The 27,332-nt window shown below is 41.6% G+C and overlaps 1 protein-coding gene across 3 annotated transcripts; it reads left to right on the forward strand.

Moving 5' to 3' along the window:
• Positions 1 to 26,612, forward strand: smad10a (SMAD family member 10a). Of its 3 annotated transcripts, none has more exons than XM_041954844.1 (13): positions 1 to 305; positions 3,374 to 3,449; positions 9,444 to 9,687; positions 12,922 to 13,096; positions 13,319 to 13,342; positions 14,249 to 14,461; positions 14,746 to 14,997; positions 15,349 to 15,450; positions 15,931 to 15,984; positions 17,179 to 17,362; positions 18,312 to 18,480; positions 18,789 to 18,927; positions 20,770 to 26,612. In XM_041954844.1, exons 1-13 carry the CDS (start codon positions 302 to 304, stop codon positions 20,979 to 20,981), a joined length of 1,848 nt encoding a protein of 615 aa, XP_041810778.1. In that variant the 5' UTR covers positions 1 to 301; the 3' UTR covers positions 20,982 to 26,612. The 3 variants fall into 3 exon arrangements, with proteins under 3 accessions (XP_041810778.1, XP_041810780.1, XP_041810779.1); XM_041954846.1 differs by having other exon boundaries at positions 15,352 to 15,450; XM_041954845.1 differs by having other exon boundaries at positions 9,447 to 9,687.
• The last annotated feature ends 720 nt before the right edge of the window (positions 26,613 to 27,332 follow it).

Here is a 27,332-nt window from a genome sequence, read left to right on the forward strand (position 1 = left end):
GGATGCATGAAGAGACAGTGAGGCTGATAAAAGGATAACGTTAAAACAGCCGAGAAACATCAAGCTAGCGCTGTACAACATTTGAGAAATAAACGTTAGCTCATTACATTTCAAGAATCAACCAAAACATAACGCCTGTAAACACAGAGCAATACGCAGGGCTAATACAAAGCGGTATAAACACAAATACCAGCTCTGGTCAACACATACAACACGTAGAGCTATCTGAGTACAACACTTCAGGCGACTGTTGGATAGCTCCGCGATCTTTCTGTCCAAGTTCTTCTCTCCACTCCGGCCGATGTGTAAGTACAAACAATTTATCTCAACCTTTTCTTTCTCCTTCTCTCGCTCGTACCGCAACTAGACCAAATAACCGAGAATACGAGGGAGAAGTCAGTCAGGTTAGCGTGCTAAATTGTTGCCTACAGTAACCTGCTTTTTCCCGCACCAAATACTGATCTCCTGCCTCAGTCTTTCAGCGTTTCTGCTCGTACGGGTCGATATTGTACTCTGCATCCTGGTTTTTCCATTCGAATAGCTCACATTTCGTATTTCCTTTCTGTTCGTTAAACTTCCAGCAGACAGATAAAATACACATTCATGTTGTGTGTTACATGTGCTTAGCTATAAGACGAGCTGCTTCTTTAACGTGTCGAGACGCAGACTTCGTGACGCATGTTAACCGATATGGGATGTCAGTGAAGTGAATGTATGGCCTGGAAGCTGCTCAGGTTGTGTTAGGCAGATAGGTAACAGTCCCCCCCCACGAATCACATTGACGGAAGTTTTCATGTTAAGTGTGGTCTCCTACGGAGAAAGAATTGGTTTTAAACGAATGATGAACAGTGTGTTTAAGAGGAGACACAGACGGAAGGTGTGGTGTGTGTGTGTGTGTGTGTGTGAGGCTGGGATGTATGTAGCAACAGTTACCTGTGACCCTCAGCACAGAGGCTATCATGCTATCATTCAAGATTCAAGATCGTCTTTATTATCACTGAGCATAGCATGTCAATGACATTTGTATTGCAACCCCCATGTTAGAAACAATAAGAAATATAAGAAAATAATAATAGAATAAAATAAAGATACTAGAATAAACTAAACTAACATGCAGATTAAAAATGTGTATAAATGCAATAAAAATATACCAGAAATGAAACTATACGAAGACAATAGAATATACTAGAACAATAAACAGTAAAATATACCACAGCATAGAATATACCACAGCATAGAATATCATATATAGAATGATGTAGGCATGATTCAAAATTAGCATTTGCTGACGTACTGTTTGGTTGTAAACGTAAATTTCAGTGTTGACACGATTTAGAGAAAGCTTAAATGTCCAGTTTCAGAGATGTATGTACTTTAAATATATTTTCGGCTGTAATCAAAGTAACTAAGTACAATTATTCACATGTTGTAAAGACTTTTGAAGTATCTGGAGTATTTCCATTTTATGATACATTATTCATGAGCTCCAGTACATTTCAGATTATGACATTCATTCAGCAGCTGTAGGTACAAGTTAAGTATATGGACTGCAAGTAACGATTCTTTTTATTATCAATTAAACTGCCAATTATTTTTTTGATGAATCATTTTGTTTTTAAAATTTTGGAAAATAGTAACAAAAATGCTCATCACAAGTTCCCAGAGCTCAAGTTGTCTTCAAATTGCTTGTTTTGCCTGACCAACAGCCCACAATCCAAAGACAATGCATTAACTGTCATAGACGATTAAGAAAGCCAGTAAATATGCCAGCTGAAATAAATATATTTTGAGTATTTTTTTCTTAAAAATAACAAAATGACTTCAGTTATTGATTGTCAAAAGAGGATTTTTTGTGCTCTATTTAGTTACTCTGCAGATTAAGATTTGACATACAGTTTGACAACAAAGGATCAGCTTCCTAAATTTGATTATTTATTTTGTAAATTAACCCCCCCCAGCAGTTGATGTAGTTGAAAAAGTAGAAGACCATTAGAGATAAAGTCTGGTATATTTTAGCTTATTTCTCATAAATGAGTTCTGCCAACATTGCAATCTCTGTCATAGAGATACAGGCACACAAAGACTCACTCAAAACAACATACAGTATATTGGAGAAAGCTGCATGATCTTACTACAACTTTTTTACAGCTTCATTAACATTAATCATTTCAAAAACTTTTCTCTGAGTTTGACCAAAAGTAAATGCAGTAGCACTCTGAAATAACCATGTTTGATAACTGCATAGGGATCTACATCTCGGGCTAACATCTACAGGTCCCAATGTTGTCCTCCTCACCCAGCATAGAAGAGCAGTGTGTGCACGAACACCACCAGTTTCCTAAATGTCCGTTTGTTTGCCTCCATTCTTCAGTGTCTCCTCTTCCTTATGATTTAGCTCCTCATCCTCATACAGTTGGCCATCACAGTGACATAATCATCCTCATCATGGTCCGTGGGATTCTCCACCATTGCATTTAGCTTTTGAGTCTCCTTAGACGATAACCTGTGGGTAACCATGGCAACAGTCAGCCTCACATATGTAAATAAGTCGTTGTGCACAGATGAATCCGCCAGGTGTTTAGGTCAGCTAGCAAGCTGCCCCAGATGTTGATCCTGGTGAAGTAGGCCATAATAGCTCCAGGGTGCTACCTCCAAATGCAGGTGGAAAGTCAACGTGATCCATAGAGAGCAGGTTGAAATAGACCGCCTTTTTCCATTATAATGCTGCTTACATGTTAAGGATTCTTATATTAAATATATATTAAAGGGGCCATTCAGCATAACAAGTACTGTAACTTTTGATGATTTAAGTGAATGTTGCTGATAATACTAATGTACATTTAGTTGAAGGGACAAGCCACAAATTTTATACATGAAGTTCAATTTACTTGTCATGGGAATTATTACTCAGACTGTGAAAACAGTTGTATCATACATTCAATATGTCTGGAGCACCTTTCCAAAATGATGTCATCAAGGTAATTTCAGTTTGGGCTAGGAGACGATTATTTCATAACTGAAAGTCTGTGTCACCAATTGGGGCTGTGAAGTTTTAAAGACGTGGATGTTTACCTGGCAGAGGGGGTCGAATGAAAGGTGCTCATCCGTTTACAATATGTGAAATTGTTGGAGTGTTTTTGGAGCTTGACCATTTTTTTTTTAATGTGTCTCTCACAAGTGCAGTGCTAAATTGCTTGAGTTAACATTTTGAATGACAGACATTTACTTGTAATGGAGTATTCCTCCAGAATTGTAGCTTTTACTTAAGTAGGGGATCTAATGCTTCCTCTGCAATTAATAATTTTTAATAACTGTTGGATTTGCACATTTATCTGCCATCCACTAATACATGGTCTCCCCGCTGTACTAACAGGGACTGATTCAGAGCTGGGCCATCATGATGCCAGTGAACTTTCTGGTCACTCATTGGCTGACCAGCTTAATACCAGGTAAGCAAGACAACAACCATGTTTGACACCAATACCAAGTGTTTTGACTCTCAGTGACTGTAATGCTGTCAAATTACTAAAACTAGTAGCAAAGTGGCTAAAGTGCCTTATACACCAACCAGTGAGCTGTGGTCTGAATGGGTGAATCTACTTTAGCTGTCCTGGCACCAGGGTCCCTAGCAGGGTTAAACATGGCTGTGACACTGCTTGGCTGTGGTTTAAGATTGTGGACATGGGTTTCTGTAATAACTATTGCATCTAGAGAATTATTATATAATGTGATTGATATTTCTGTGGACTTGTAGGCCCCTCAATCAGCTCACCTTCAGTCATGGTCTGAGACCAGACATGGAGTCCTGTAACTAACACTGCACATGTGGAGGAATCATCATTAACATGTACAAACTGAAATCAATCTGAACTTACACCCATATTGTACAGTTCCTTCAATGGCAATTAAATGTTCCAGTCTCTGTGAAAGGATGCGATGGTCGGTGGTGTTTAATGCAGCACTAAGATCTAACAAAACAAGTACAGAGACAAGTCCTTTGTTTGATGCAGTTAGAAGGGCATTTGTAACTCTAACCAGTGGTGTCTCTGTGCTGTGATGCACTCTACATCCTGACTGAAAATCTTCAAATTAACAGTTGTTATGTAGAAAGCCACACAGCTGATTTAAGCAGCCTCGTTGGGATGAGGTCTAAGAGACAGATTAACTGTTTAGATGAAGAAATTGGTGAAGTTAGTTGGTGAAGGTCCTGTGTTTGAAGTGGTACCAGTCGTGGGGAGGAGGTGATGAATTTTGTCCCTAATAATTAGAATTTTATGATTAAAGAAGCTCATGAAGTCGTCACTGCTGAGGGCTACAGGAATAGTTATGACGGTCAGCCTGACTACAGTCCTGAAAAGAAACCCAGGGTTATTCTGACTTTCCTCTATTAATGGGCTGAGTAAATGGTCACCTTTACACTGTGGAAGGGCTTCCTGTATGTTTTAAGACTATCTTGCGAGGCTCAAACTAAATTCTTCCATATTGGTGGAACGCCAGAAATGCTTCCTTAAATTTAGCCACAGCACTATCAGATCCAGCCTAGGAATATTTGTCTAATGGTATTCAGCCGCTAATGGGATTCAAACGTTATAAAAATGATGGTTCATTTCAAGAGGATAATGTGGAGAGACTATTGACTATTCAATTTCATTGCCATATGTTCAGGGTTGGTCAAAACAGTGAGTGGGTTCATGTATACTGTGACAGGCCAATCGATTTTAACAATGAGATAAACACAGTACTAAAGCTGTCATTAATGACATCAACCTGAATATTAAAATCACCCACAGTAAGTTTACTTTATCTGATTTAAAAACTAAACTTGACAAAGTCAGAAAAAAGTTCAGAATATGTACTGGGAGAGTGGTACTCTGTAACAATTAAAACTGGTTGTAGTATTTCCAGATTTGGTGTGAAAGACTAAGAACCAGGCTTTCAAATGAATTAGAACTGAGTTTAGGCTTAGGATCAACTCCACCTCCTCTTCATTTACACTAACATCCTCTTCATGATGCAGCCAGGTTTCAGTAAGACAAAATAAATCTGTATTATGATCTAATATGAATTCATTTAGTAATGCAGCTTTAGATGACAGGGATATTAAGGAGTCCACATTTAATTCTCCTACCTTGCTGTACTATTGCAGTGGAGGTGTTCATTTTTTATTGGGTTTTCATGTATAACTCCTCTTCAGTTTACTTTCAATTTAATTAATTTAAGTGGTCGGGGGGCAGACGCAGTCTCTATGGGGTTTTGGATCAGTAACTTCTCTAATGCCTGTTGGACTGCAGCCTTGTCTCCAGGTCTGGAGACCAGGTCAGGTCTGGCTTGTCATGGGTTTGGTTCACTAATAAACTCGGTCAGATTTCTAGAAATGAGAGCAGCTCCATCCAACATAGGATGGATGCCGTCTCTCCTAATCAGACCAGCTCTTCCCCAGAAACATTTTTTTAGTGACCTCTGATTGGCGTAACCAGGTGTCGTTACCACCAGCGTGAATAACAATCTAACTGTATTAACGCTCATCCTCAGCCAGCAGATTTAAGGAGGAGTGACTATCTCTTGTCCCAGGAATACATTTGACTCTGGTTGCTGGTGTCACTAACTTCAAAATAGAGCTGCCAATAATCAGAGTTTGTTTCTCAGTGAGTGAGTCGCTGAGAGGGAAACTAATTGGTGGTGAACTGAGGGATTCATCTTAGGGATATGCTTCCTTCAGACAGTCACCCTGCACCCCTGGTCTCCCGGCTTCTCGGCAGGTACAGAGGGCCAGCAGAAGCTCCACTTGGTCAGTCCACACCAGATACTGGGGCCTGGCTAACTGCAGCTGCTAACAATTGAGTTTCAGTGGTGCAGAGCCAATTCAGGCTTCTAGTCCACTAAGACAAGAGGGAACAGAGCCATTAGCCAGACTACTGTTTAAGATGAGTGGAATTGTGGGACCTACAGTGTCAAATACTTCAACAGGCATGGAGGAATAATGTCCAGCAAACCTGTAATTGCCCTAATGTGTGAGACTGTCTTTAATATAAGCAAAGGACAGACTCAAACTTACTTAGGACAACAGAGCAAAGAGAGAGGATGAAGGAGTCATAGCAGATTAAATGTTATCAATTTGTGAAAAAGTTTAGAAATGCATGACACATGACTGTGGCAGGCACAGGGCAGGCAGTAGCAGCAGGGTTAACGAATTGATTAGTAGTGTCAAATCGTACACTGGGAGAGAGGGAATTTCTAGACACAATATCAGAAGTATTTATTTATTTATTTTAGTATTTTGCCCGCGATGCTTTAATGGATTGCAGATAAATAAGACAGCCTCTCATCATGTCGCATGAGACTTGAAGCCCCTTTTTCCATTTTCTCTCTACATCTCTACATTATCTCCTCAGAGCGCGGGTGTTATCTTTGAGCCGGGGTTGAGTTGTAGTTTTAGGTTTTCTAAATCTGAGTGGGGCATCAGAGTTCAACGTGTCTACACAAGTTGAGTTAAACTGGGTGATTAACTCCTCTGTGCTCAGGCAGGGCGAACAGGCCTCTTCGTAGATTGGAAAGAAGCTCTATAAACATGAGGGAATTTACTAGCTGTAGAATAGCATATTGGGCGGGGGTAAGAGGCAGGTAATTGAGGCTTTGGAACACCATGAAACATGGTGGAAAACCTGATGAACATGTGACCTGAGTTCCCCATCTCCTCCACAGCCAAAGAGGGAATGAAAGACTAAATCTAATGTGACCCATGATTATGGGTTGGGCCAGAAATAAGGTGCAAAAAGTTAAAAGAGTCCATAATACCAAGAAATTCAGTGAGTTTGACCAGAGATTACACATGTAAGTATAATAGTTTAACAATTTAATATAACTTAATAATAATAATAATAATTTCAAATGTTCTCCTGATTTACAACCAGTGAAGATAAAAATCGATCCAGCCTTAGTGGGCGATACACACCTACACACAGGACTAGACTTAAACCACCAATTTTAAACACCAAGACTTCAAAACAGAGTAATCATTAGTACCAATGTGAGTGCAGTTTCTGGAAATGACTTCCAAGCCACCCCCGCAGCCACTGGGACGTGAGGAGCTGTAAAAGCCATAGTCGGGGGGACATACTTCCAAGAGCTGGCTGGGTTCGGCAGGTGGCAGTCAAGTTTCTGTCAACATCAAGAAGCGTGGATGAGATGAAATCATTTAGAACGAAAGACTCGAGAATCATCATGTAGAAGATCCAGTGTGCACAGCGAGGAAGAGGAAGCAGGGAAACCATGGAGGAGGGGTTGTTGTTTGTAATTTTGCGACTGCCATGTGGATGGGACAACTTGTCTGTCATAGTCTGCATGGGGAGGCCAACAGCTGAGGGGGGCGGTGACAGGTGGGACCAGCAGAGCAAACAGTCAGTCACTGTACAAAGGCTTTGTTTGAATGCTGCTTTCCTTCACTGTCTTGTGGCAGCTGGTATCCTTGTAAGAAGGTCAGCAGTACGGTCTGATCCACTGAAACCTGCACATGGAATTCATCAACGTGTTGCTTGACTGTATGATCCTCCATGCGTCAGATTTACTGAGGTTTTTATGCCTGTTTTTCAGGCACAATGTTGTATTTATCCTTCAGTCACACTTGGCTGGAGTTGCAGTTTGTCATTTGTGTGAATGTTTGCTTGGTGTGTCTGTGTCTGTGACTGTTTCATGGGGAAAATTCTTGTGGCGATGAAGAGTATACGGGGAGGTTTGGTTTGTGGTCATAGAGCTTGAATTTGAATTTGACCATCAATGGACTTTACAATGACCACAGGCTACAACTAAGCACTGCTTTGTTTTGGTCAGACCTCTAAGTGTGCATTAGAACGTTTACCTCAGTGTTGCTGTAGGTGTTAGGTTAGTAATAGGTTGCTAGTTTTTGTTACTCAAAGAAGTTAACTAGCATCGAAACAAAGCCCAAACAAACCAAAATGATTCTCTCTGCTGATTTTGTGCTTGGTTTGTGTGTTTTTATACAATGATTGGGCAATAACAGGGGATGATTTCTCCATGACAAGTTGAAATCTGTCATGCAAGTTATTTACAGTAAGGAAGTGAAGGTTCCAGTGCAAATTTCATTTGGGAAATTATAAAGCTCCTTATATGTTTTGTTTTTGCTCTCACTGTGTGGGACGGCAGGAAGCCTACTGCAATACACTGTGTATGTGTGTGTGTGTGTGTGTGTGTGTGCGTGAGAGACAGAGAGAGTTGAAATAAAATCGCAACAGACAGAGTGATAATTTCTTTAAGCTTCCCTTAAAGAAACTCCTCCTCCTCCTTCCTCATAGGGCCATGTCCCCTTGCAGGTGCACCTTGCAACATATGGATTAGATTATAGATGAAATTCTTACTGTCTTTTGCTCATATTTGTGTTTCCATGGTGTGTCTTTTTGTACCATTTACACATGTGGACAATTCTAAATCAAGTTTCCTATACAGTGAAGACAGCCATTTAATTTCAGGACATGTGGAGATTTTGAATTGAGATGACTTTTTAGATCTTGAAAAGATCTTAGACTCTTATAATTTATAATATCTGATAAGGTATGAAATCCTGACAGTCAATTGGTTTCCCCCCATTCTTAACGAGACTTTAAGTTCTCGTTTAAAGACTCTGAGTTCTTTAAAATCTTCCCTAACCCTAGTTAAATATTGTTTCTGTCTTCTTCCAAATTGACAGACCACAAAACGACACTGTAATTTGGAAATGAAGGTGGAATAGTTTCCTTTTTATTTTCTGTACCAAAGGGATGTTTGATCATTTTTGTTAACCATTTTTTTGTGTTCGCCACAGTTGTAGCCAGAAGCAGTATGTTTTTGGGTTGTCCGTCCGTCCGTCTGTCTCATTGTCGTCAAGACGATTTCTCAGGAAGGAATATGATGGATTTTTGGCACAAGTGTGTACTTCGACTCAGCAATGTAACTGATTACATTTTAGTGGTCAAAGGTTGAGTCACTGTGACCTCTGTCCAATTCTTGTCAACACGATGTCTCAGGAGCGCCATGAAGGAATTTCTTTAGATTTGGCTCAGGTGTTCACTTGGACTCAAGAATGAACTGATTAGATTTTGGTGGTCAAAGGTCAAGGTCAATGTAACCTCAGCTGGTGAACTGACTCACTGGTGGAGGTATACAAGCACAAGGCGGCAGTTCTAGCTTAGAGGATGAAATGAAAGCAGTATGATAGTAGTCCAAATGTGGGTAGTTGAATTAATCTAAATTCCTGTCATACAGTAGTCAGTTTTGCTTTGTGATGAATAGATGTGTCAGTCAAGATAACGGGACTCAAACTGCGGACATTCCTCCCTCCTTCACACAGCTGCCTCTTACACCAGAGTATCTATCAAGGGCCAGCGTGAGTTGACTAGACTGGAGAGTATGTGTTCAAAAAACCATAACAAGTGCCTTATGTCCTGTGGCAGCAGCATCATGTCCGTGAACCCTCCAAGCAGCAATGACGCCTGCCTCAGCATCGTCCACAGCCTCATGTGCCACCGGCAGGGCGGAGAAAATGAGGGCTTCGCCAAGCGGGCAATCGAGAGCCTGGTGAAGAAGCTGAAGGAGAAGAAGGACGAGCTGGACTCACTCATCACCGCCATCACCACCAATGGTGTCCACCCCAGCAAGTGTGTCACCATCCAGAGGACGCTGGACGGACGCCTGCAGGTCAGTCTCCCTCCACCCTCCTGTGCGTGATACTGGACATTTGCGTGAGGGTTTCTCTTGAATGTTTTTTCTTCTTGAATGTCATTTAGTTTCACATTGTAATTTATTGTCAGGAATTACCCCCTCCATTAGCCAGCTGATGCCCTTGAGCAAGGCACTCAACCCCCCTATATGCTCCCCGGGCGCTTGATTGCAGCCCACTGCTCCTGTGTGTTTCGCTGCATGTTGCATGTGTGTGTTTCAATCAGTGATGGGTTAAATGCAGAGAAGTAATTTCCCAGTTTGGGATCAATGAAGTAAATAAAATAATGCATGGCACGTTTGTGTTATTTTATAATATATCCAGCAGGTGGCAACATTCTATGAATCATACACAGCACGCAGGCATACAAGGTGATGGCACAAGTCATCTAATGTGAGCTACAGCTGAAACCCAACCCAGAGCCTGAAGCTATTGTATAACATCTCATTTTCTCCCTCTCCCTGCGCTGTGGGGATTGATCATGTTTTAGGTGTGAAAGCTGTTAAGTAAGCTGGGCGATATGGTGACAATATCATGATGCTAAATTTTTGAAATTGGTCAGTATGATATGATAATGCTGCCACTTTGAAGAGTTTCCTGATAATGACTGAAGCCTGAACGAACCAGTTCATTAGTTAAACTTTAGAATATAGTTTATAATCACAAAAAAGAATGAGATAATGTAAACATTTAACTGTTCAAACATGGCTTGGTTTAGAATATTGAAACGGAATGTTTCAATGTAAAGATTTAACTTGGAAAGCATGATTTCGGAGTCCTTACCACTTAAAAATCTGGTTTAAGTTTAAGCACGTATGTGCATCAACCTTGGTACCAATATGTAATAATCATTTAATTATAGTGGTGCTATTGAAGCTCCAGGATCTGGGGAGAGTGCATGCTACCACATCTTGTGGTGGACATTGCATAGGGCTCATCTTTCAAAGCTAGAATTTCAGGAATACATCCAGATGTTGACGATAATTGGAGTAGGTGTCATATTACTCTACAATCTAAGTCAGATGTTTTTTCTTTGTCCAGAACTTAATATGTTTAAAAAGAACAAAAACCTGTCCTCAGTACTCAACTTCAAATTTCAGCCATGTCCACTGATAGCAATTTTTGGGAGTCCTAATTAAAGATTTACAAACATATCATACTGTTAGACTGGAACGCTGCCAAAAGTCCTTCAGAAACATGAGAAAATAAAATATACATTGAGGGGCTGAAGGGAGAGGCTTTTTTTTCATATATAGCAGCCTTTTCTAACCCTTTTTAACGTCCTTGCACTTCTGTCTTTTTATTCAATGTTCACCTTGTTGCAGATTTGCCCAGTTTACAACCATGGCCCTGCAACCCAAATTTCTCCTGCATTAAGCCCATAGAGACACATCTGTAAAACCATCTGTAAAACCTTTTTAACTATATGTTTACCTATATAAGATTTCATATTTGTAAAAAAACAAAAAACGCTAGCTGCACACTGACAGTATTACAGTACTTTATTAGTTACAGTATTTGTGATTTGGTTTTTCTGTGCCTGTTAGAACCATGTTAGCTGATCTCCACTAGACTGCAGTTCAGCACCATGGACGGTACCTAAACCCCACTGACCATTCTCCCTGCAATCTTTGATCGACTTGAACCCTGAGAAAAAAAATACAAAAACGCAGTCCTCACATTTATTTGAATGCCAGTCCTTTGATGCAGCTGGATGCTAACACAGAGGGCTCTGGCAAGAAACTGCAGGGTGAACAGGCTCAAATTTAGCCAGACCGCGACGTGCTATCATCTTGTATGGCACTGCGATGGCCAATCAAATATGTGCAGGCTCTTTGTGATGATTTCTACTGTTTACTTTGGGATTGTCACAGTGATAACTTTCCAGAGTTGTACGATCCTGTCTATGGTTATTATAGCCAGCAGTGCAGTGTTTTAGTGTCTGATAAACCTGAACTCACAGATGTGTTACCTCCTGCATCTTTTTCTCATCTCATGATGTAACACAGGGGTATTTCTGGTCTGAATGGCTGCTTTGAAAAGCATACAGACAGGCAACACCTAATAATTTTTGTGCACATTTATGACTGCATGCTCGAGGTCCTCAAGGATTATTTACAATTTTTGAAAAATCGTATTTTATTACCGGTTCTGTTCTACTGCGTATTGCCATTGACTGCTGACTCCTCACTTCACTTAAACGACTGATCGAGGCTGCAAGTGACCATCAGCTGCTTCAGTTTGGAATCTTGTTTGCCGTTGGGACAGCGTAGCAAAAGGCACTTCTGGCAATGGGCTAGGCTAAAAACAAGGCTGTCTAGTCTGTTGCATGCCACATTTTGATGATTTGAAATGAATAAATAAAGTCAAGATAGCGGCAAAGATAACAAAAACAGGGGTTTTGTTATCTTTAACGCTATGTTGACTGTAAGGGGCCCCTAGGCACAACTGAGTGAGATTCAACTCTTCTTGGCCTGGCGAAGAACAGCACTCTACTGAGTGCATTGTTCAAATTACCTGTTTAACCGGGTAGACTGATGGGGCTGACCTGAGATGAGGGAGCTCAGCAGCATGGTTGCTTGTCCTTGTATCCTCCATTGTGATTCTATTGTCAGAACTTGTTCATACATATAAAGTCAGACCAGAGTCCAGATGACTGTTATCTAATTTTGATAGTGGAAGACCACAGCATCACAGAGTGCTCTGTGAACTGAAAAAGAGCATCTTATTTTGAAATATACCTTCTATTTCATATGTTCTTTTAATTTTATGCCTATTATATTTGGATTTGGATCTCACAGGTCATGTTTTTGTAATGTCATAACAGTTAGCTCCTGGGGCTGAATTTTTTCTTGGAAGAAAGAAAACTCACACAACTCTTATGTTGCAGTTACGTGGTGGAGTTTTCTTCTCGAGTCAGTCTACAAACCTGCATCCATCTCAGTCCCACCTGTGCTTCACACACACACACACATACACACACACACACACACACACACACACACACACACACACACACACACACGGACACACACACACACACACAAAATAAATAAAATAAATATATAAATAATAAATATCCCAGAAGCCCTCAAAGAGAAAACTGAAATGAATGAGAAGTTCATAAAAAGTGGGGCAGTCTTTGGAACAGATTGAGTGAGCATGGCAGAGGGTATATGAACTGTTGTAATGATACTGCACTCTCTCCTCAGGTGGCAGGGAGGAAAGGCTTCCCTCATGTCATTTATGCACGGCTGTGGCGCTGGCCCGACCTCCACAAAAATGAACTCAAGCATGTCAAGTTCTGCCAGTACGCCTTCGACCTGAAGTATGACAACGTGTGTGTCAATCCCTACCATTATGAGAGGGTGGTGTCACCCGGCATCGGTAGGTCAGCCTCATACTTCAACAGCTCTAATTAGGACTTCACATGTTTTACAATCTCTGTGCTAAACGTGTCTAATTATATCACTGACAAATATCTGTAAGCAAAATTCTACAAACCTAATAAATGTCATGCTGTTGTCGGGAGCATGTTACTGGTGGCTCATTTTCTGTGTGATGTCTATTGAAGCTGTCATTGCATGTTCTTTGTGTCTTCTTTTGCAGTTGGTCTAAGCCTTCAAAATGCTGGTGAGTTATTTTCTACAGCACCACATCATGATTTTAAAGGATAACTTTCGTTTTTTACAACTTGGACTTTATTTGTAGCATTAAATACGACCATTTACTCCCCCAGACAACTTTGGTGGCATTTGGAGTCGTTTTGAAGAAATTAGCCCCAGAGGAGCGGCGCGTATATCCGTATAATGCGAGTACTCGGGGCATCCATGCGCAGCCTCTATACACAGACACATAATCTGCGGCGAAACTCGTTCATATTCCAATATTTTGTTATGATATGCTGGTGCTATTCCCCTCTGAGCCGGCGGTCGGCTAGTTTAGCTGTAGTTTGGCACAGCTATGGTTCGTTATTATGTATTCGTAGCCGACCGCCGCAGAGTCAGCCGTGTTGTGGCTGGCTGCTCGCAGCACGCAGCGTTCAGTAATGACATCATCCACATCAGAGGTAGTTGTCTAGAGACGCCGGATGTTGATAACATGCCACCACGGGCTCAGAGGGGAATAGCACCAGCATATCATAACAAAATATTGGAATATGAACGAGTTTCTGCAGATTATGCGTTTATAGAGGCTGCACATGGATGCCCAGAGTACTCGCATTATACGGATATACGCGCCGCTCCTCTGGGGCTAATTTCTTCAAAACGACTCCAAATGCTACCAAAGTTGTCTGGGTGAGTAAATGGTCGTATTTAATGCTACAAATAAGGTCCAGGTTGTAAAAAACGAAAGTTATCCTTTAAGGATACTGCAAACATACAGTGGTACTTTGATTCAACTGACAAGAATATACAGGGGCTTGCTGTTTGTATTCAAATTCTCTGATTTTGACCTGATTTTCGATAGTTTGATGTCTCACACCAATATCAGTTTGCAGTGATTCTTCCATCTGCTGTAAAATCCTGTCTCCCTCAGCCCCACCAGGCGGACTGATCAAAGAGGAATACATCCATGATTGTATACAGATGGACCTCCCACCTGGCATGCCTCTGTCAGACCACCAAGCGGCCCTGAAGCTGCCTCCTCCTGACCACTATGGTCAACCTTTGCCTCCACCTCAGCTGTCTTCTGAGCCCCATGGACCCCCACCTGTCACCAGATACACTAACCTGCCTGTCTCACCCAAAGGTGAGCTCTTCATTATCTGATGTTTGTAGTCATTATTGAATGGGTATCTAAGTCATCATCAGATGAGCATTATTTTGGACAGGGAACAAATAAATAACCTGTGTGAGCTGGAATAAGCTGCTCATGCTTTAATATTGAGGGGATGATGAAGGCCTTTGGGACTCAGTCAAATAGATTGACAAGGCAACCTGCTGACAGCTGTGGCTAATGAATTTAGATTTGTGCTCTCAAACACAAGTCAGATAGTTGAAGTCAGGCCTGACGCTCCTCTGTTCTCCTTCCAGTGTCCAGCTCTGGCGCCATGCTACCACTGCAGGGCAGCCATGGTGACGGCCGTCTCCAAACTGCATCTCCACAGGCTCAAGTCATGACCCCGGCACCGCGACCTCCGACCCCAACCCAGCCTCCTCCTCAGCAACAGGCCGCCCAGCAAGCCTCACAGCCACCCCACCCACAACAACCCTCCCTACCTCCTTCTCACTCGCACGGACAGAATGGATACAGCAGCAATAAACACTCTCCGGCTGCCTTCCACAGTGAGTTCACACATATGCTGGATGCATGTTCTACATACATACATGGATGTTGTTTCACCTGACAACTGCCTAATAATGCATAAAAATTAATGGTGAAAAAACCTTTGTTCCTAGAGACTATTTATTTTTCCAGCAGCAGAGTGCAAGTTCACAGCTCACAGGTTAACTTGATTTATCTGGGAGTGTTTGTATCGTTAAGGAGGCATTTGCACATTTTAGCCAAGATGTGATGAGATGACAGCGTAATGATCAATCATATTTATGGGGGTTAAGGAATATTGTAAACTGGTGCATTTTCCTTTGATGAGTATTGCACATGCTCACACTGATAATTCTTTACCTGTAATTCAGCAGTTTGGACAGGCAGCAGCACAGCCTCCTACACTCCCATAGGACCCCAGCAGAATGGGCGTGGTCACCAACAACCCCCCCTCCATCACCCAAACCACCACTGTAAGATATGCTTCAAAATGAATTCCACATCATGTTCACTTTGTTTCTGTGATTCCCCGACTGAAGGGCTGTGTTCACACTGCTCCTTTTAATCTGTTGTTATATTGCCTCAGCATGATCAAACATGTAGAACGTAAAGTTGTATTACCACCAGTGTTTTCAGGTTCAATAACTGACTGCTCATGAGACAAAAAGGCACAGACAGATTTTTCTTTCTTTGGAAGGACTCTGCACACTACTACTATACTACTATTGTTTCTTAGAATTCTTTAGTCCTACATGTACTACACTCTGCAGTAATGTGTTGCATCAATGTGCTCATGTAAAGACAAGATAAATACCTATATAAATCTTAAAGGCTATGGTATGCTTAGAAAACATGCCCCCACCACCCCCAAATATCCACGTCAGCTTTGCTGGGAAAGCACTGCTTTGTTTTTGTCTGCTTTAGACTAATCTTCTCATATGTCTGCTTTTCAGGGTCTCAGCATCATGGCTCAACAACTTTCCCTCCCTCTGTGTCCAATCATCCAGGTTAGAGTTGATCACACTGTCACAAACCAAGACGTTTCACTGTTCACTGATAAAGCGCCCACTGATTTCCTGCAGTATTTTTGACTGGCATTAAACTATTGCTTTCTGTTGTTATGAGAATTAGATATGTGTTTGGAAATGTGGTGCTGCACAGGGGTTAAGGCGTGAATATACTTCCAAACGGATGGGTACACAGACTGCTGTGGACACCATGAACGCCTGGTGATTCTGTTTGTACTACTTGTCTTGGACTTGGAGTCTGCTTGGAGGGCACATCCCACACATGTGCAGATGTATTGCATAGCATGTTGTAGCGTTGGTTGTGTCTGCACAGAACCTACCCATACACTCTCTAACGACCAAATTTACGTCACATGGACCCTAACAGATTCCTCACCCAAAAGTATAATTTTGGCTTCAGTGAGCATGAACTCTTGTGTATCATATTGATTAAGTGTCATCAGTATTTGCATCGTGGTTATCTACATTAACAGTGAGCAGGTTGATGAGGACAGTAGAGCTTGTGCACTAGTTGGTGAGGTTTATGATTTCTGTGTATTTATTAATACTGTATCAGGCATTTAGCTTTATTATTTTTATGTTTTTATATGTTCTTGTATTAGTGTCATTTTTAAAATAACACTTTATGTATAAGGTCTTCAAACATACAGTTATTTTTCCTGAAACAAACTGACTGTAGAGCTCAGATACAAACACATTGACACTGTCAGTATTAGGTGAAATGTCGTTGTGTGTATTGTGTAGGTATGACATGAATAGATTTATCATTAAGAGTGGAAGGTCACTGTGGGACCAGAACTTCCTTTTTGCTTTGTGGTGAATTCATCTGTGATGGATGAGCACATTTGATAACACGCCTCCATTAATGTTTTCCTTACTTGTACCTCTGTTACAGTAATCAGCCTTTTTGCACTTTAATGAGGATTTGCTCCATTTTTCTTTGTAGAAATCAGTGTTTAGTTTTAGTTTTAGTTTTTAGTGGCTCAGGAGGTCGAGCGGTTGTCCACCTATCAGAAGGTCAGTGGTTCCATCCCTGGCCTCGGCAGTCTGCGTGTCTAAGTGGCCTTGGGCAAGATACTAAAGCCCAAATTGCTCCTGATGCACTGGTGTGTGAGTGTGTTAGTGCTCGCAATGAGCAGGTGCAGTTAACTGTCAGTTTGCTCTGTTTTGCAGGACCAGAGTTTTGGTGCTCTATCTCCTACTTTGAAATGGACGTTCAGGTGGGTGAGATGTTCAAGGTGCCCTCCAGCTGCCCTGTAGTGACTGTGGATGGTTATGTTGACCCGTCAGGAGGCGATCGCTTCTGCCTCGGCCAGCTGAGTAACGTCCACCGCACAGATGCCAGTGAGAGAGCCAGGTGTGTGGATGAAGATATTCTCCTGCTGTGCCTCTTTAATGGTTTAGACATAGCATCTGCCTTTTTTTATGAGAAACACCTTAAAGTAGTAGTAGTAAAGAAAACATTGTATTTGTTGATGCATTTATGAATGAATTGAATCATGCATTTGCTGATTTACTCATTGTGGGCCCTCTGACCATCCCCTAGTTGGGGGGCAGTGTGTGACATGGCATGATAATGACTACAGGCAGCTCCCTACTGTAATAATGCTTACCTGTACTGGCCCTGTGTATTCTACCTGTAAATATAGGAGACAAGCAAAATAACAGAAACAGGCCATGCAATTCAACAGAACAACTGCTTAATCCACAGCTAATGTGAATCTCAGAATGACTTTTTTCTAGACTTTGTCTGTATGACAAGACTGTTAAGGTGTCAATATAAAACAAATGATGTGTTATGATGATGATGATGTGTGTGCGTGCGTGCATGTGAGTGACTGAAGTGTTTCTGTAAGGCCACACTTGAAAGCCTCCTCCTGGCTGCATCCCACTGCCTTCCTCTTCTCTCTTCAACAACTGTGTCTCTTTGGTCGTCCACACAATGAATTACACAAACAGATGTGGTCTCTGCACAGCTGAGCCAAAGAACACAAACACAAGTTCATGATTCAGAAAAGAGGGAAAAGTCAGTGGGCTTTAAACCCTGTAGAAATGATATGAAATGTGGCCAGACTCACACATGGCAGCTGTACAGTTTTCTGTGCATTGAAAGCACTGTGACTTTACATTCTTAAAATGTAAAGAGAAATAAGTAAGAATATACTCATTATCATTTTTCAGCTTTTGAGTAAAGCCAATGAAAGACAGCTACAATGCAAAAATACACTGTGCAGAAATACATTATATTTCAGCACAGCAAATTATTCCATCTGTGTTCATCCTGATGTTTTTCCTCTGTGTTCTAGGTTACACATCGGTAAAGGCGTGCAGCTGGAGTGTCGTGGTGAGGGCGATGTGTGGATGCGCTGTATGAGTGACCACGCCGTGTTTGTACAGAGCTATTACCTCGACAGAGAGGCAGGCCGAGCACCAGGCGATGCTGTGCACAAGATCTACCCCGGAGCCTACATCAAGGTCTGAATCCAGCTCACACACATCAATCCCATTTTGTTACACGCACACACACACACACACACACACACACACACAAATATATATTCTCTAGTTTTAAACTATTTAACTATTTTGATTATTTGAAAATACCAGTGAGAGGCATTGAGTGAATCACATAAGTTGCAGCCATTGTTAGCTGCAAAAAGCTAACTGAATGAACTGGATGAACTGTTATAAGGTGAATGAATGGTGCGATGCGTCTTGAGATTGCCTGTCCAGCAGTGGTACCGTGCTGCTGTTGTAATGTAAGCTGCTCGTATCTCGGTCAGGTGTTTGACCTGCGGCAGTGCCACAGACAGATGCAGCAGCAGGCAGCGACGGCTCAGGCTGCGGCTGCTGCACAGGCGGCTGCTGTGGCAGGAAGTATTCCCGGTCCAGGCAGCGTTGGAGGCATCGCACCTGCAGTTAGTAAGTGTTGTTTAGACTTTGCTCATTTGACATTAACAACATACGATTGTGGCCCGTTTGAAATGCAAAATTCGTGGTTCAAGGTTCTAGGTAGAATGTGTTGTCATTCTCACCATATACCATCCTCAACATACAGGGGAGTGATATCACAGATACAATAGGAAAGAGAAATCAAGTACAAAGACAGTAAGGTACAGTAAAGAGAAACTAGTTACTAAAAGAAAAATGTCTATCATAGTCAGTAACAGCTGATATATAACTGAATTGTATAACTCCCTGTAATGACAAAGTGTTGGTAGCTGAGGCCCCCCCTGCAGCTCTATGCAGCTTTGAGCAGCTTGGATCTTTAGCTTTGTATACATACTTATTTGAAATCTGTGGTATCTGTTTTGGGAATTTTATGTTATATGTGCTCAGTGCTGTTGCTGTCATGACCAGGATACTATGTAAAAAAGATTTTTTTCATTATACTGAGATGCCACTGAGGCTGTAACCAAATGATAGTTCATGAATACTCAGGGTTTAGATTTCACTTGTTGTTGTGCTTTCTTCAGCTTTTATAAAATGCAGTAATAGATGGAGAAATTAATTGCATGTTGTCTTTGCTTTGTCACAAAGAGGCATTTTCCAAGCTTTGCCAAGTAGAAAATCTAAACTCGACCACAGTAGGGAATAAATAGGGGACTTCTGTTTTGGATTGATTCACAATCATAATTTTCAGTTGATATTCTTCACTCCATTTCCCTTCCTTCTTCACTCTACTTCCGCCTCCAAGGACCTAATTTCCACTGAGGATGGAAATTAGGTTCTTTTAAAATCCTATTTTTGTCCCTCTCACTTTGACAGTTCCAGTTTGATATGCTAAATCACTAAAGACCACTAAGCCAATGAGTGATCTGAATGTCCAAATAGGAGGAGCTGTGAGTTGATCAAAACGTGTAAATACTCATCTGAGTCTCCTTCAGTCATCACTATGCGCAGACTTGAAACTTTTCAAGCAGGTGTGATATGAGGCCTCTCAGGCAACATGCAAGCTGCCCTACCTTCTTGGTGGAGGCTGCTGGGGTGGAATCCAGCTTGTGATGAATCCTGCAGAGACTGCTCAGGTCTAACTCTACGGTTTTCAGGTTAAAACAATTGTTTAACTGTTTATATTTACAGATAATCCAGTACCAGACTGAGCTCTCTGTAGTCAAGATTGAGTTGATATGTTTACTGTTGGCATTGGAAATGGTAGTTTCAGTTTTATTTAACATAACAATATATAAGAGAAATATATGTTCTCTATCTGTCATTATTGGATTAGTACATTATAATGCAGCAGTTTATGTGGCAATCATAATTGATTCTTTGCTAGATGAAATAAATGTATATGAAGGAAGAAAATAATGCATCACTTGCTGTTGAATAACCTCTGACCTCATTGCCCCCCCATTTTGAAACTAAACACACATCTTTGTCCACCCCCTCCCAACCCACTACTGTCTATGTCCCAAAGCGCTTGTCAGATTGCTGTGTTTGTATGTGATCAGTTACATTTTGCTTGTGAAATGTCTGAAAATATCATGTGAATGTATCGGATGTAACTAAATGATGCTTCACATCTAACAAACATGTTTGACATGGTCTTCAGGTCAGCTTTATAAACCTTATTGTTGTTGGAGACATGATCACTTGTCAGTCAGTCAGTGCATTAACTTCAGTGGCAGCAGGTGTCTGAACAGCCTTTCCTGTGTGACTTGACGTGGAGCGGCTGAGCGACACTGTGATGGAGCAGCGCTCTCACAGTGAGCACCTTCAGATATTGTCATTGCTCATTTCGCTCTCTTGATTCGCTGACAGGTCTGTCTGCGGCAGCGGGGATTGGTGTGGATGACCTGAGGCGACTGTGCATCCTGCGGCTCAGCTTCGTGAAGGGGTGGGGGCCCGACTACCCCCGGCAGAGCATCAAACACACGCCCTGCTGGGTGGAGGTTCACCTGCACCGCGCTCTGCAGCTTCTGGATGAGGTGTTGCACACTATGCCTTTGGCAGACCCAGGGCCTGCTAACTGAGGACCAAGACCATGTTCAAATTCCAATCTGGATTGTATGAATGTGCACACAGACACGTTTGGATATTTTTGCTTCAGGCCAAATATGCTATCTAATTGATACACAAAGCAAATCAATCAAAACCACACAGAAAACATAAATGACCAATAACACGTTATGCTTGTAACAATCAATACAGACATCACACTGTCTCACACACACACACACACACACACACACACACACACACACACTCTAACCAAAAGGTCTGTAGCCACACAGACAGAACAGTGCTGATGTCTTTGGGATCCTTCTGTTGCTTTACTCTCTACAATCTAAACTCAAACACAAGAGCGTTGGATCTCTGAAGGTTAAGATTTTGAGTTTTTGTGTTTTGACCAATTTGTCTCTGTCCTAAAAGACATTTGTATGCACTGTAGGAATCCAGGGATGTGTTTCAAAAGTCCAGTTCCTCTATATGCAATTTGGATTTCTTCTAATTGTAGAAGCATTCTTCACAGTCATTCATGGAATACACACACAGACATGTAAAAATCATACATGATTCAGCTGCAGGGGCAGACAGATTACTGCATACCTCTGGAACATGCTGTCAGTAGATCCACAGTGAATACAGACAGCATTGCAGTTCTCTTTACGTCTTATCAGCAGCAGAACTGATGTAGAAGTATGGATTAAGGAAACCAGTGTTATGTCATCTCTGTGCTTGTACTGTGCTCTTCACTGTATGTTGATCTAAACTCAAACAGTTAGCATTGATAGCTGGTTAGTCCTCTTATTACTCTCAGCTCAAGCTACATTATTTTTGTACCAAAAGACTAAAAAGCCAAAAACAGTTAGCTTTAAAGTAGTGTTGTTGTTCTTTGTAATGAAACAGTGCTACCCTGTCTGTAACCAAATGGTTGGTGTGAATCACCAAAGCCAGAATACCTCATAATTGCAGTGCAAAGTCACAGTTTAGTTTTCCACCTAAACCGCACACTCTTTCTTCATCATTTGTGAGGGGTACCCAAACCCCCCCCAAAACAGAAAGTGCTAACACTGACGCCCTCTGATAGCATCCTGACTGCAACACTACATTTAGTCAGCTTTGTATTTATTTAGGTTTCTAATGTACCGTGCTGTAATGTGTACTGGCAGTGCTGGTTGACTGATACGTGTTACTGTGGAACATGAGTTATACTGTACAGCTTCTCATGGTTAATGAAAGCAGCCATCAGAGAGAGAAACCCGAGTGCTTGGGTCGTCTGACCAAACATCAGGCTCCAACCTGTGCCTTTCTGTTCTCTGGTCTGACCCGTCAGGATGTCACCTCTTGCAGTTTATTTGAACTCTGGCTTGTTGTCTCCATTACCTCCAGGTCCATGCAGGATGAAAACGGTGACTTAGGCCTGCTCAGTCTGGCAGGGAGCTGTGTGGCTCTCTGTCTCCCTGAACTCTCCTGGTGATCACTCATTATAAATGACAGTATAGCTGATCACACAGCACAGCTCTCATCATCATTAACCTGCGTTTGTGCTGATTTTGTCTCATGACTTTGTGATTACAGAATACAGATTAGTGTCTTATCTTACCATCAGGAGTGCGGAAATTTCCAACCAAGTTTCCTCATATAGAAGCTGCTGAGAGACACCTCTGAAAATGAAATTGGATTAAATTAGACTGAAGTCAGCGCTTCTTTATTTCAAAATAAGAGTGCACTGGAATCTGGATGAGACAGAACTGGATCCTTACGGCCTGGATTAGTGGCCCTGAACATTTGAAGAGTGGGGCCCAGGATGGGCATGTCCAGGCACCTCTGTGTAGTTAGTATTTGTGCCCCCATGACCTCACTGAAGCAGATGTGATTCTGTCCCTTTGTGACAACAACAGATGTCTGGAGAAAGCTAGCTAAATGCTTTCCTTCTGATTCTATTGGAATTTCCTGTTTTCATCACCTCTCCTTCTTTGAGGAAAACTTTCACAAGTTGTTTGGTTGGTCACTGAATTTCAAACTTGAGTTACTGTTTAATTGTTCCTGCTCACATGAAAGAATAGTAAAGAACGGATGGGGAAACTTGAAATCATCTTCAAACAGTCCTCAGCTGCCACATGTACTCTGAAAGAGTGAACAGTTGCTGTAACCATTCTTCCTGCTCATAGTGGCCGTGGAGTGATACCTTTGCCAGTGAGCCCAAATAAAGAGGCCGAGGGCAGAATCCACAGTCCTCGTTCTGTGTGACAATACTTTCAAGCTAATATGAAGCTTCAGCGGCCTGAGCTAATCAAATCAAAGAGAATTTAAGTGAGTTCTTGGGTTAGAACTTACCTCCCCTTTGTGTTTCCACTGATCGTGTTTCTTGGACTTAACACTGATACGTTCTAATAAGTTGAATGTAGGCTTGTAGTCAGGACAAAAAACTAGCATTAAACTCTATATGCAATGGAAGCACCCACTGGATTTGTCTAACTGAGACTATTCAGCTGATGATGAATATGTTTTTGTGTTGATGGACTGTGGGTTTTGGCCCCCATTTCTTACAGTAGTAAGTATTAGTGTTAAGAAGGAATCACTCCCCAGCCAGTATGAAGACGAGGAACGATTACGACCACCCATAACTCAGCATGCGTATGGCATATGCATGTTGTATAGAAGAGACTTGAGATAATATGAAGGTGTCCTTAAAGCCAAAGCCCAGCAGATACTGCACACCCCAGATGACACATTACAGAAGCATACATACAGAGTTCAAATAAACTGCTCCAAACAGGCTTGTTGTGAACCTGGTCTTATATATCGACTAGACTGAGTGGACCATTAGACAGACGTCTGCTCTCCTGAGGCAGACACTAGACTTGACTAAAAAGGGTACAATAAAATCAGTGTCAAAAGGTACAATCTTTGGACAAATGGAACTGTGCTATAATGAGAATATTGTTTGTTGACCTAGATCCAAATGTGAATAAACATACCAACGAGTGTCTCCGTGGAGCCGAGGTTTGTGAGATGAGAGGTGTTGTTTGACTGTCAGGAAACGTTTGTCATCTGATTCAGCTGCTTTACGAAGCTCAGCCGTTAACATATGCATATTTGTGATTTGTGCCTTTTGTTGTCAACCGTAAATGCACCAACACTGGGTTGTAAGACGGACGCGAGTTTGTCTTTCTACACATGAAGATTCATGTTGCACATTGTGTTTTGGTTTTCAGCTGTTCAAAATCTTTTGATGGTATTCTGTGGTTCCCTCAGGTATCTGTGTAGCTCATTGAAGATATCACAATGTGTCAAACTGCATTATAGAGATAGAAGAACTATTAACAAAGCACTCATCATACCTGAGTAGTATTATTTATTGCCTTAGTCTTTTGTGAGTGTAAAATATGAATGAATATGCTTGGCACTATTTTAATCTTAGCATGGACAACACAAGTAGGTGTCATATTTATCTGTTCTCCTCCACCCATATTCAGGGAAGTGCTAGTGTCCAAGTAGGCTTTCTCAGAAAATGAGCAAATTCATCATCATCATCATCATCATCAGAGGATTATCCTGATCTCTCTCGCATCACGTCACTGCCATGATGTGTCCAGAAATGCTTCGCGGTTAACACGTGTATGTTGCCACTCCCAGAAACTAAAGCCAGGCTTCAGCTTCATGGAATCACTACTGTTTTTCTACTTGTAGTTTTAATCAGCAGTTTGGATTGATGAAGGTGGAAGCATCCACGCGTGAGCTGCAGAGCTCCTCATCTGAATGCTGCCTGAGGGCCTTTTCACATTTGGGCCACCTGAAGAGGTTTTGATAATATTTAGTTTTATGGGTTTGGCATTTCCTGATAATTTGCATGCAAATCTAGAAATGAGCTTTTTATTTGGTACTAATTCATGGGAAGAAATGCTTTATTTAAACCAAGAGAAACATGCATTACTCACTGATTATTTGACACTTCATGCTGCCTTTAGCTGAACTGCTACACACTGACTAAAAAGACTGGATTACACTAGCAATTCAATGGAATTAATTAACTGGAAGTGTACCAACAGAATGTTGCCTCTGTTTCCCCATAATTTAAACCAGATTACGTAGTTCTTTCCAGGACACATCTTGTAAATGTGTCCTGGATTACAGACTCATTAAATAAGTCATCACAGTTTTTCGACTCGAGGCCGGTTTCAGAGCGTTTGATGAAACTGCTGTCCCAAAGACAGCTTTCTCAGGTCCACCTCAAATCTCAGTTCTGAATTTTATTTCTATTGAGTCCACACTGGACTGTGTGAAAAGCCAGCTTCTCCACAAAATGATTGATGAATATGATTGGTTGCCACATCTGTTGTTTGATAGTATGAATACAGTGGACTATGTACCAGTATAAAAACACGTAATAAAACTTCAAAATTGTAGAAACATTTCGACTGATCAATGCAATCGTTTTAGCCTGGATGTGCCGCTGTCTGCAGTGAAAACGTGGTGGACGTTCTGAGCCCTGCCCTGTGTGAATGTGCTGCTGCATGATGGCTGCTCTCATGTCTCATTGCATGGACCAAAGTAAATGCTGAGAGAGAAAGTGTCTTACACAGTGTCAAAAGACACTGCTCCTCACACAAGTGTCTTTTGTGTTTACAACACTAGTACACTTCACGTATGTGATGGAGATGATGTGCAGTGGGTGTGTTTGATTCCTGCCTGCAGTAACCCACACACAAACCAAAGCCTGGTCCAGATTCAAGGGTCTCTGGACCACGTCTTGAAATTCCTCTGAAAGAAGTTTAACTCAAGATGCACTGACTAGCTTTTTGTCTCTCAGCCTTGACTCGTTTTCTTCATCAGTGGATGGACTTGGCTCAGGCAGACAGAACGAGGTGAGCAGACTGTGAGCAGTGTGTTCTGTAGAGTTAAAGTTTGTATTGTCATACCACCGTTCCCGAGGTCAAAACTTTCATACTGTAGTTCTGAAAGAAGCTTTGGACCAGTACATGTAGAATACTTTTTTGTGGCCACTTTTTCTTCACCCTTGTGTGTGATCAAAGGTACAAGGATCGGAACAATAACAGGAACAGCAACTACATTAAACAGTGCTGTAGGTTTGTCACAAGCTCTGCCTTGATGTCGGGTAATTTGCACAGAGGTACACAGCAAGCTCTGTTTCTCTGGGTGTCTTGGTTGTGTTTTATTTTCTTGGGATTAAAGTAATACCTCTCCTCTGTGGGCTTGAAATGTGGCTCTAGTAAGTTTTGGCTCTGAGGATGGCAGCTGTAGTTACAATAGATGCTTCCATACATCCAATAAAGAACAGTGCATGTAGCTCAAACAGAGCTAACAGCTGGATTCATCCTCCATCCTCTGACTGATAGATGCAGGAGGGGGCACAGGCAGCAGGAGGAGGGTCTATCTGTCGTCTCGTAGACCACATGACACCACTACTTTACTACAACCCTAATTCCAAAAAGTGTAAACGCTGTGTAAAGCAGAAATATAGCAGAGTGTGATCATTTGCTAATCCTAATGTACTCAATTGTCAATCGTAGAGTACAAAGACAATATATTTAATGTTTGACCTCATCAGCGTCATAGATTTGTGTAAATATCTGCTTATTCTGAATTTGATACAGCAACATGTTTCAAAGGTTGGGACAGGAGCAACTAAAGACTGGGAAAGATGTGGAACGCTCCAAAAACACCTGTTTGGATCATTCTACAGGTGAACAGGTTGATTGGTAACAGGTGATAGTATCATGATTGGGTATGAATCATCCTCGAAAGGCTCAGTTGCTCACACACAATTGTTCATGGAGCGAGGTTCACCACTTTGTCAACACATGATTGGATAAAGGAGATTACTGCATGGGCTCAGGAACACTTTAATTAATCACAGTTCCTTTGCAAATGACTGCATTACGTTTTACAGTGTCCCAACTTTTTTGGAATCAGGGTTGTCATGACACACACACTTCACTACACAACACTGCCCTCTTAGATCTTTTATCAGTCCTAACCAAGTGGTATTGGCGCCTCAGCTTAACCGTTTTGAGGTGTATCATGCAGCGGGCATGTCCTGTAACTACTGTGAGTCTGCAGATAGACCTCGTCGACGAGGTTTTTTTCTTGCACATATTGACAGAAACATTGAGGAGTCACAGGGAGGTGAAATGCCAGTCTGGGAGTGCTGGAAAAAGACGAATCCTATTTTACACGGAACTACAATTTTCAAACCAGGTTTTGGTTAAATATCCAAATATCTGATTAATTTATTTTTGTATCTCACTATATTAAATTACAGAACCATTTCATCTCATATCAAAACCACTGATGAGCCATTTATCACTCTAGTCTGTGTTTTCTTCGTGTCTGTTTGGTGACACAAACAGAAAAGA

Source organism: Chelmon rostratus, chromosome 16 (genome assembly GCF_017976325.1).
Source record: "Chelmon rostratus isolate fCheRos1 chromosome 16, fCheRos1.pri, whole genome shotgun sequence".
Taxonomy (NCBI): domain Eukaryota; kingdom Metazoa; phylum Chordata; class Actinopteri; order Chaetodontiformes; family Chaetodontidae; genus Chelmon; species Chelmon rostratus.

Excerpts from the sequence above, each read along its gene's own strand:
- smad10a (XM_041954844.1), top strand. Across the intron at positions 15,451-15,930 it reads CCATCACCCAAACCACCACT|GGTCTCAGCATCATGGCTCA; the intron begins GTAAGATATGCT and ends TCTGCTTTTCAG. Across the intron at positions 18,928-20,769 it reads AGGCATCGCACCTGCAGTTA|GTCTGTCTGCGGCAGCGGGG; the intron begins GTAAGTGTTGTT and ends ATTCGCTGACAG.